Below are 11,432 nucleotides of genomic sequence, written 5' to 3'. Positions count from 1 at the left end.
ATTATCCTTGTGGTCGCTACTTTATTCTGCTTTCTATTCTGAAAGACTTCTTAGCCTTGCTCATTAATCATAGGAAACAGTTGTGCAACATGCCTTGACATTGAGTTGAACATCTAAAATTAGTCCTGCTCCAGTCAGTGGTTGAGAACAAGATTTCAGCAGTGTGTTACCTGCATTCAAAGCAGACACTGCAAAGTTAGAAGGAACTCCAAAGCAATAAGTAAGTTGTTTATGTTATGTCTGTGTCCATATATTTACTTAAATATATGATTAGGAAACATTATTAAACAGATGAACAAATACAACTGTTCATATGCTATATATAAAACAGCTTTGCTTATAAACACTGCTGTTTAATCATTTCAGAAGAAACATGCCTAGGAAACTTGAGATGATAAACATTTTCCTGCGTATTTGTCTACCTTTTAATTTGTAAAGGAATATATTCTGTTTACTTCATATAGATGACTTCTTTTTCTCTTTTTCTTCAGAGTTCATATATATAAATCTAGTCACAAAAATGGCGTCCTGGTTATATGAATGTCTTTGTGAAGCTGAACTTGCACAGTATTATCCTCATTTTACTGCACTTGGCCTCCAGAAAATAGATGAATTAGCAAAGGTTACAATGAAGGACTACTCCAGATTGGGAGTCCATGACATGAACGACCGCAAACGTCTTTTCCAACTTATCAAAATCATTAAGATTATGCAAGAGGAAGATAAAGCCCTCAGTAGCCCAGAGCATCCTCTTCAGACAAGCAACCTATACACCAAGCCTCAGGAATTCAGATCTGGCCCCCGAAGACAACTGCATTTTGATTCTCCTGCTGATAGCAAAGCCAGAAAGGCCAGCAATGAAATGTGTGACTTATCAGACTTCTCTGTAGAGGAGCAGAAGGCCACTTACCTGAACGTGCTGGAACCTATGCTACCTGACGAGTCCCAGGACCAGACAAAACTAAGAGCCCTGAATGCCTCTGCTGCTGGTGTTTACATGCAAACAGAAACCAGCATTCCGTTCTTTTCATCAAATTACTTCTCTCCAAAACTAGGAAATAGTGATATTCCTGTTATTCAAAGAGTCTCTCATGTTTCGGGCTATAACTATGGAGTCCCGCATTCTTGTGGCAGGTAATAATTTATTTTGACATTTTTGGGAGAGGCAAAGACAAATCTCTCCTTCGTGACTAGAGAAGTGCAAGTATTCTATTCCTAGTAAATGACTGTAACATATGAATGATAGTGAACAAGTTTTGTGTTAATAACTTAAGTAAACGGGTAGAGATAGAATAATGAGGAACTGGAACTTTCCAGATAGCCAAAAGCTGATATTGTTCAAGTACATCAGACAAACAGCTGCTACTTTCTAGGGTCTGCTGTCCGTCCTCTGGCAGACCTGCTCTGTTACTTACTCTAGTGTGACATGATAGATCTAGTATATCACGAAAGCAAGGTCATTAACTGGCCCTCTACAATGGAAAAAAAATCACACAATTCACATGATTTGTTTGTTTGTTTTTGAGACAGGGTTTCTCTGTGTAGCCCTGGCTGTCCTGGAACTCACTCTGTAGACCAGGCTGGCCTCGAACTCACCAAGATTTCCTATCTCTGCTTTGAGTGCTAGGATTAAGACATGTACCACCACCTTCTGTGCCAAGATAAAGTTTTTACATCTGGTCTTATATTGGCTAAAGTACCAGAGTACTTTTTTTATTCTCCCAAACTAGTTGATTTAGGTTTTCAAAATTTTATGTGTGTGAATGTTTTGCCTACATGTATGACTCTGCACTACATGTGTGTCTGGTGCCCGTGCAGGCCAGAAGAGCATGTCAAATATTCTGGGTGTGAAGTTACAGGCAAATAACTCCTGAGCCACATATGGGTGCAGGGAATTGAACCTAGGTCCTCTGATAGAGCAGCCAGTGCTCTTAACCACTGCGCCATCTCTCCCACTCCAAGGTGACTTCGTTTTATAGGTGAAAGTACTATATAGAAATTTGAAATTCTTGTTCTAGCAGAGCACAGAGGACTTAGTGCTATTTTTCTTCTTTAACTATAGATTGTAAATATGAAAGGTGAAAGAGTGAACTCTTTTTACTATTTTAATCTGTTATTGAACACAGAAAAATATAAATTAGAATTATTTATAAAAATACTACTTCCCACTGCTTAACTCATCATGACTTAGAATGTATATTTCAGTGTAAATATTGCCATTATATTTACCTTACAAATATTAAGTAATAGCTGTGATGTCTGACTCTAGGTATGAAGATAATTAAGTTATCTGGAGGCTCTTAGATGGTAGGTAAGAGATGACAGACAAACATAACCATTTGTGCCAGGCATGGTGGGGGCACCCAGCAAGCCAGCACTCACAAGACAGACAAGAGGCTGAGGAGCTCCAGCCAGCCTTGGCCACATAGAAAGACCCTATCTCCAAAACCAAGAGGTACCCACGAGGAAAAGAACACACTTTCCTTTTTGCCTTTTGAACTTAAAAACCACAAACCTCAAGCTTTTTGTTCATGTGACTCATCCTGGAATCCCCTCACAGCTCTAAAGAATGACGGGCTGGGCCTGGTGGTAATGTGCAGTCCTAACACTGTGGATGCTCACGCCACATTGCGAGAACTTGTCTCCAAGCCTAGCAAAAATAAAAAAGACCAAGCCTTTTCTGTCCTCTTTGAATAGATTCTTATGATTAGGTTATTAATGCTAAACATCTGGAGATTTTGACCCAAAATCCTGTTAAAATAGTGGATTAGAGTAAAACATAAAACAAAAAAGTAGATTTTATAAAGGAACAGATAATATGAAACCAAAAAGTAGATTCAAAAATAATAGGTTAAAATAGTTTCATTTTTCTTGTGAAAAAATTAAGCACATATGCAAAATAAGAGAAAATAAATCCCCATATGCTCATCATCAAATGTCAGGCCTCAAATGATGTATTAGTCTCCTATTTTAATTAAAATAATAAAACATGCTTTAAGATGTCTTAAAATCATGCACTATGATTTATTAGAAATTTTGTTTGTTTGTTGTAAAAACTAATTTAGATCCTGGCAAAAAAAATAATTTTCCAGCCAGTTGGAAGGCTCAGAAAATCAGAATTTATATGAAGCAATTATATCACTATATAATTTTGTATTAGATTTTTTTGTAAAATCTATTTTCCAAGTTTTTGTAAGGGGCTATCAAATAAATTTTAAAGTGTAAAGAAGGGAACAATTTGTCTTGCTAATGCATTCCTTTACATAGACCAAAACTATTTAATCCTGATTTTTAAAAAAACTGTTTTCAGAAACCTTATGAAAATAAGATTTTTATGAAAATAAAATAAGAGGGAAAATGGATCTTATTTTCTTACAACCTAGTTTTAGAGAAGTTTTTGTGTAAGTGGATAGTTCTTAGATATGTATACCACATGAGGCTCAGCAAATAAACCTCATTAGTTTTGTATCCCTGACTCAAGGAGTAGTCCTTCAGATGCTGGGTATTGAAATCAGCTGAAAGAAAGTATTGAATAGGACATTGAGGTAGTAGTGGACAGGACCAGTCATAAAAATGTTCTGAGAAGAAATACACGGTTATATTCTAATGAATGAGTTCATATCAGAGTGGGGCAAAAAACAGAGTCAGGGGCCTGGGAAGATAGCTCAGTTGATAAGATGCGTGCCATGCAAACGTAAGGACAAGTTCCATCTCCAGCACACGTGTTAAAGCCAGTGTGGTGATTCACGCTTGTAATCCAGCACTGAGGCATAGAGACAGGTACATCCCTGATGCTTGCACTAGTGAAAAATTCTGTCTCAAAAAACAAGGCAGACAGATCCTGAGGAGAAACAACACCTAAGGATGTTTCCTGGCCTACACACACACACACACACACACACACACACACACACACACACACACCAAAAAAGAATTTAGATTAATGGACAAGAAAAATGTTAAGTGTGCAATTTGCGTCTTGAGAAGGCCTTGGAGTCTTAGTAGCAGCATATGGATAGATTTTGATGAATGACCAACTGGAGTTTGGGGGCACAAAGAGCACGAGGAGACCACGCTTAGAAGCCGAACACACGAGAGCTAACGAGAGCTTGGACACTAGCCTGTTTCTTTCTTTTCTTCTTTCTTTTTCTCTTTTCTTTTCTTTTTTCTTTTTTTTTTTTTTTTGTGGGGGGGTAGGACAAAGAGTGAGATGGTGTTGGTCAGAGATGAAAACCAGAGGTTTGCCAGTAAAAACTGTCTCTGCTGACATCTAATATGGGATTGTTTAAGTGAGCTTGGCATGGTGGCAGGCCTATAACCCCAGCACACAGGAGGTGAGGGCAAGAGAAACAGGAGTTCCAAGCTAGCCTGCACTACCATAGCAAGACCCTGTCTCAAAACTTGGGTTTGATGGTACACACCTGCAGTCCCAGCACTTGGGAGGCTAGGGGAGAAAGTTAGGGCCAGCCTGGGCTACATAGCAAGTTCTAGACCAGCTTGAGCTACAAAGTGAAACCCTGTCTTAAAAACAACAACCCAGCCAACCAAACAAAACCCCCAAAATAATCATATTAAATATACTCAAAATGTGCTGATACTTTGACTATTTAAGTAATTGAATCCTTCTGTTAAAAATTAAAGTTGATTTGTAAACTTATATCAGACAGATCACTTCAGAGAATCCTTGGACTGAAATGGAGAAAATCAGAGTTTGTGTTCGGAAACGGCCGTTAGGTGTAAGGGAAGTACGTCGTGGAGAAGTTAATGTTATTACTGTAGAAGATAAAGAAACTCTGCTTGTACATGAAAAAAAAGAAGCAGTTGACCTCACACAATATATTCTTCAGGTAAGATCTTTTACTTACTGTGTTTCAACCTAATATTATCAAGTATATCAGTTTTCTGCTTTATGTTTAAATGATTGTTCTAAAATTCAGTTTCTGGTTCAGGTATAGATTTTTCAATGTTTGTTTATTTGGAGACAGGATCTCACTTCAGCTAGAACTCAAAGAGATCCAGCTGCCTCTACTTCCCAAATGCTGGGATTAGTGGCATGTGCCACTGTGCGTAGTTCTTGATTTCTACGCACAGTGGCACATGCCACTAATTATTATTGATTAATTGAGGTGTTATTATTGATACTTTAGGCCTGCAGTCTTTAAAAATGTAGTGCATTATGATATGATATACATAGTTGGAAAACCGTAATTCCTGCATTATGCAGTGAAGCTCTACCATATATTCACTCAGCATGTTTATGTTAATTTTTTCTTTCTTTATATATATTTTTAATGAGCTTTAGTGTTTTGCCTACATATATGTCCTTGTGAGGGTGTTGGGCCCTCTGAAACTGAGGTTACAGACAGTTGTGAGCTGCTGCCATGTGGGTCTTGGGAATTGAACCCAGGTCCTCTTTAAGAGCAGCCAGTGCTCTTAACCACTGAGCCATCTCTCCAGCCCATTTGTGTGAGTTTAATTATACATATTTAGTAAAGTCAAGAGTAGAGATGAGAGAAGAAAGAGTTTAAATAAGTAGTTGTGATGACCATTGCTGAGAGTGACGGTCACAAACGTGGCTTCCTTTCCCCTGCACCATGCAATGTGAACTTTTTGATTTCTTTTTGTTTTGTTTTATTTTGTTTTCAAGACGGGGTTTTTCTGTATAACAGCCAGGCTGTCCTGGAACTTGCTCTGTAGATCAAGCTGGCCTTGAACTCACAGAGATCCACCTTCCTCTACCTCCTGAGTACTGGGATAAAATGTGTGCCACCACTGCCCAGCTGTTTTTTGGGTTTCTTTCTTTTCTTTTTCTTTTTTCTTTTGTTCTTTGTTTTTTAGTCAGGATCTCCCTATGTAGTCCTGGCTGTCCTGGAACTTGCTGTGTAGCCCAGGATGGCCTTAACTCACAAAGAGCTGCCTGCCTCTTCCTCCGAAGTGCTGGGTGGGCATAAAGGCATGTGTCAACTGAGCTCTTGTTTGTTTTTTAAATGAAATCTCACTCCGCAGCCCTGGTTGGCCTTGAATTTGCTAGGTACACCAGTCACGACTTGAACTTGCAATTGTCCTCCTGCCTCTGTCTCCTGTGTACTGGGATTCAGGCATGTGCTTTTCATGCTCATCGTGCAATGTCAACTTATCGCTCTGCTGAGTGAGAGTTTTGTTAAGGGCAGGGTTGACTCTGTAGTCCAGGCTGGCCTGAAACTTGCTGTATAGCTCCAGCTAGCCCTGGACTCATGATTTTTCTGATTGAGCATCCTGAGTGCTGTTACAGCAAGTACCATTATGTCCAGCTCTTGAGTATGAGTCTTGTATTTAATTATGGATAATATGTTGTTAGGGATATGTTTTCACATTTAACATGTAAGAGTTTAATAAAGTACTGTTCAGACATGTAAAAAATTTCAAAATGTCTATTAAAAAAGTTTGGTGTTGAAAAGAACTTATTCCAAACTAGCAGGTACCCTTGCACCAATTCTCAGAGAAGCAACGAATGCCACAAATGAGAAAAAGTTATACAATCTAAAGTGTGTTAAGATTTTGGAATCTTAGGGGCTAAGGAAATGGCTCAGTGGTCAGTACTGGCTGCACAAGTGTAAGGAGCTGAGTTCAGACCCTGAGCACCCACATAAGAAGTTGGGCATTGTCCCGGGCAGTGGTGGCGCACACCTTTAATCCCAGCACTCGGGAGGCAGAGCCAGGCGGATCTCTGTGAGTTTGAGGCCAGCCTGGTCTACAGAGCGAGATCCAGGACAGGCTCCAAAGCTACGCAGAGAAACCCTGTCTTGAAATCTGCCCCCCCCCAAAAAAAAAAAGAAGTTAAGAAGTTGGGCATTGTGGCAGATAGCTGTAACCCCGGCTCTGGGAGATGGAAACAAGAGGTCGGCTTTCTGGCTGTTCTAGTTAATTGATGAACCTCAGGTTTAGTGAAATATCCTGTTCAAAAAATTGGATTCAGAATGACAGACTCCCAATATCAATCTCTGGCCTTTCCATGTGCACGCATAGATGTATACACCTGTGCATACACACAAGGATTTTGGAACTTGGAGTTTCTGTTACTATGAATTGCCTCCTTAAAAGAGTCTGCCTCCATAAACATTCATATTGAATGTTGGTTCTCTTGTTCTCTTGCAAAACCCAGTGACTGGTAACGAGAAAAAATGTGGTGATTAATGGGATGTGCTAGCAATTCACCTTAGTCAGCTGGGATATTATTCTATTGCAGTAAATTCTTTAGCACTGAAGTTAAATTGTTGAAAATACCCCTTCTTTCAAATTTGCATTGTTCTTCCAAAAATTGAGTTTCACAGTGACATTTAGAGTAATCCAATAGTCTTTCTATGGGCAATAAATTACTAGGCCACTATACAGCCAACCCAATCATTTTAACAGCTTCATCGATTGTTGATCAATGCACAGTCTATTAGGTTTCAGTGGGAGATACTTACTTTGAAGATAGTCTAAATGACCAATTAGTTGTAAGGCTAGTTAGTTCCAGGGCTACTATAGCCAGAGTAATAGCTCTGTCCAATCACCGTCTACCCAAGGCTTCCTTAATGATGCTTCAGTCACAGTAATTCCCTTCAGGAGGCATCATATTATCTTTTGTATTTTTCCATTATCCCCAAACACAATAACCTTACTTCTTTGTCATTGCCATCGATCAATATTTATTGAATACCCATAGATTCCGTGGTATTTTCTCTACTGTTGAACTTTGGACCTTTGATCTCATAGGTCAAAGTCCTTACCTGCCAATGCTACGGTATAAAAATATTGGAAGGACTTACATCCTCTCTTTTTTTCTTTCCTTAAAAAGAAGTCTGTATCGAACTTGCTTCTAAATGAAAGGGATCCTAGATTCTTTAAGTTTTATATTGAAACTTATTCAAGGAGTAAACAGAAAATATGTATATGTAGTTAAATATCCTATCTTTTTAAATCAGTATGTCTGCCACTTACCCATTAAAAATTTTATACAAGCACAATAAGTGAAAACAAAAGTATTTTCCTTTCCAAATTATTTATTTTTGTTCTATTTTTTTATTTCACTTTCACACCCCCACCCCCATCCCTGCCAAATACTGGAAATTCAATTTAGGGCCTTACCTATGCTAGGAAAATATTTTACCACTGAGCTGCATCCCAAGCTCTACCCTACTTTCCAATTTTAAAAAGGTATTTATTTATATATTTATTGAGGGACTATATCATTATCTAGTGTGCTGGCTTGGAATTTCCTTCTTGAAGCCCAGGCTATATATGCTTGTGATCCTCTTGCCCGGGCAGCTCAGGTTCTGAGATTACAAGCATGTACTACAGTGCTTAGCTAGTCCTTTTAGATTGGTTGTTGTTTTGTTTTGTTTTTTAAGACAGTTTCTCTGTGTAACAGCCCTGGCTGTCCTGGAACTCGATTTGTAGCCCAGGCTGATCTCAAACTCACTGAGATCCTCCTGCCTCTGCCTCCCGAGTGCTGGGATTAAAGGCGTGCGCCACCACTGCCTGGCCCTCCATTTAGATTTTTACAGGGCTCTGGATAGTTGACTGGGTAAGAGCACTCACTGCTCTTCCAGAGGATTTGAGTTCAGTCCCAGCACCTGTGTCGGGCAATTCACAGCCATCTGTAAATCCAGTTCCAGGGGATCTGACACCCCCTTCTTCTGGCTTTCATGAGCACCCACACACATACAGTAAACACTCATATACATCAGTAAAAATAAATCTGTACAGGGACTCTAGGATTTACCATATCAGCAAAAGGCCTGTGCTTTTTGTTTCATTTTGGTTTTAGTGTTTGTTAAGACAGAGTCTCACTCTGTAGCCCTGGCTGGCTTGGAACTCACTCTGTAGATCAGGCTGACCTGGAACTCAAAAGATCTGCCAGCATCTCCCTCCCAAGTGCTGGGATTAAAGGTGTGTGCCACCATGCCAACAGGGCTCTGTCTTTAATTTCATGAGACAAAAAGGAATACATGTTCTTCTCCAGAAGGGCACTTGTTGTGGTTCATTGGTTGGGTTTTTAGGGAGAGGTGAGTAGTGGATGAGACAGGATCTTTCTTACCATGTAGCCCTGGCTGGACTAAAGCTCCTGTGTATCGCAAACTGGCCTCACACTCACAGAGATCTTGCTTACCTGTCCCTTCCAAGTGCTAGGATTAAAAACACGTGCCGCCACACCTGGCCCTGGTTGGTTGGTTGAAGACAGAGCCTCATGTAGCCGGTACTAACTTGTGATGCCCCTGCCTCAGTGTCTTCAGTGCTGGAATTATGTATGTGTGCACTATTCCTGGCTTCGTTCCAATTATTTAAATGAAAAAAAATTGTACTGTATAGCTCATAAAGTTAACAAGAGCTCTCTCTGAGGACAAAGATTCACAGACAGTTTGATTTTCTTCCTGTTTTCCACATTTCAAATATTATCAATAATTTATGCTTTTCTTTTTTGAAACAGGGTTTCTGTATAGCCCTGGCCGTCCTAGAACTCACTCTATAGACCAGGCTGGCCTTGAACTCACAGAACCTGCCTCTGCCTCTCCAGTGCTGGGATCAATGGAGTGTGACACCACCTCCTGGCTTAGATGTTGAATACGTATATTTTGATCATTTTCTTTGGTCTCTTATTTAACTGTAAAAGCAGGGGAATGAATGGCTCTGGAAAATATATTAATGTGGTAACCCAGACTCAGAAAGACAGGTAGCACATATTCTCTTCTAATTTTAGTGTATGTACTGCTGAAGTGAGTGTTCCATCTTCTGTCTTATAGACAGCTTAGCTTTTAATTTTTATATGTGTGTAGGGGGGGTAACGAATGTAGATCAAACTAAAGGGGGGCCATGGGATGAAGAGAAGAGGTCTTTAAGGAAAGGGGAGAAGGCATGAAGACAGAAAGGTGCCTCTTATTAAAGGTGGATACAGGGAGATGGGAGAAGGAAGAGAGGGAGGAGGATATAAAAACATGATGCTGAAAAACAGCTGGGGATTCACTGAGAACAGGTGGGAGTTTCTTTTGGAGAGGGCAAATTTGTTGTAGAATTAGATTGTGCTAATTGTTGAGCAGCCCTTTGTGTACACTACAGTGTCTATTTTGAATGGAAAGTGATACGGTTGACAGCTCACATGGCTCTGACTTCTCTTTATCACAGCAAAATTTTAGTACAGTGTGTTTGCCCTCACTGTGTAACAAACTGTCTCACATACAAAACAGATGCAGGTTTCTGCTCATGCCTCAAGAGTTTGTTCCTCTCTGAATTTAATTCATTCAAACCCTTTGTACATTTAAATTAAGATATAACCTTTCATTTAAGAAAACAATTGTTGAAAAATGGCATAATGAAACTATTGTTTTCTGTACTGATTAAAAATTAACAAACAAAAATGTGAATGCAATTACTTATGCCAGAGCCAAGGAGATGACTCTGAGTAATTGTGTTTGCTGGGCACGCCCGAGGACCTGAGTAAAAGCCAGGCATGGCTGTGTGTTCAGAACCTCATCATTGGCCGTGCTGACAAGCAGATGCCAGTAGCTCTTGGCCATCCAGCCTAGAAATGCAGGCTTTTAGTCCAGTGTGAAACTGTCACAATGCAATAAGGTGAAGAGTGATAGGTGTAGACACCTGAAATCCTCCTCTGGCCTCTGTATGCACACTTACATGTGTACAACTCCTACCCACCCCCACTACACACAGACACACGGCTTATGGAGGTCTTGAACTGGTTGTGTACCTGAGGTGACCTTGAACTCCTGATCTCTTGGTCCCACCTCCTAAGTGCTGGGATTATAGGCATGTGCAACCGCCCCTGCTTTTACTCTGTACTAGGGACTGACCCTAGGGTTTCGTGCATGTTAGGCAAGCATTCTACCAACTGAACTACATCCCCAGCCCAGATGTTTTTTTTTTTTTTATCATTCTGCAGATTCATTCTTTCACTTTCTAATGTTTGGTAACTTTGTAAATGGTAAACTTGGCCCTGTGATCTCATTTTCTTATGATCTAACTTCCATTCTAATGTAATGTAATGGTACATAAAAGATCATTGAACCTGGGGTAGAGTAAGCCACATTAAATTTGCCAAAGTCCAGTTTTCTGGATCTATCTATACAGTTCTCTTTAGTAAATAATTAGAGCAGGTTAAAATGTGGCAGAAGATAGGACCTTAATCTCACTCATTGTGTATTAACTATCATTCTGCTATAGTCAGCGTGAAATTACGAAGATTTCTTACTCAGGAGTAGTTAGGTACCATCATGGTAAGCCTCTAAATTGTTCAAAAATCATAGCCATTGAATTATCGCTTTCCAGACCCAGTGTAATGAAGTCTCTTATCTCTCTTTCTAGGTCACTTCAATTTTTTATTTGTAGCCCTTCCTGTCACATCCAGTCATTTGCCAGTTTTTTTCATTTCCCCATTGTCACCTATTTTGACTCCTCTT

At 39.7% G+C, this 11,432-nt stretch overlaps 1 protein-coding gene across 1 annotated transcript in view; it reads left to right on the top strand.

The window, feature by feature from the left end:
• The first annotated feature begins 501 nt into the window (after window positions 1-501).
• Window positions 502-11,432, top strand: part of Kif24 (kinesin family member 24) — a 43,668-nt gene continuing 32,737 nt past the window's right edge. Inside the window, 2 exon segments of the mRNA XM_028884027.2 lie at window positions 502-1,134; window positions 4,664-4,847. Of these exon segments, the coding sequence (XP_028739860.1) occupies window positions 521-1,134; window positions 4,664-4,847 (798 nt within the window). The 5' untranslated portion in view covers window positions 502-520.

The sequence above is a fragment of the Peromyscus leucopus genome, chromosome 2, assembly GCF_004664715.2.
Source record: "Peromyscus leucopus breed LL Stock chromosome 2, UCI_PerLeu_2.1, whole genome shotgun sequence".
Classification (NCBI taxonomy): domain Eukaryota; kingdom Metazoa; phylum Chordata; class Mammalia; order Rodentia; family Cricetidae; genus Peromyscus; species Peromyscus leucopus.
The sequence above is the reverse complement of the archived record's forward strand: the minus strand, read 5'-3'. Positions and strand labels throughout refer to the sequence as shown.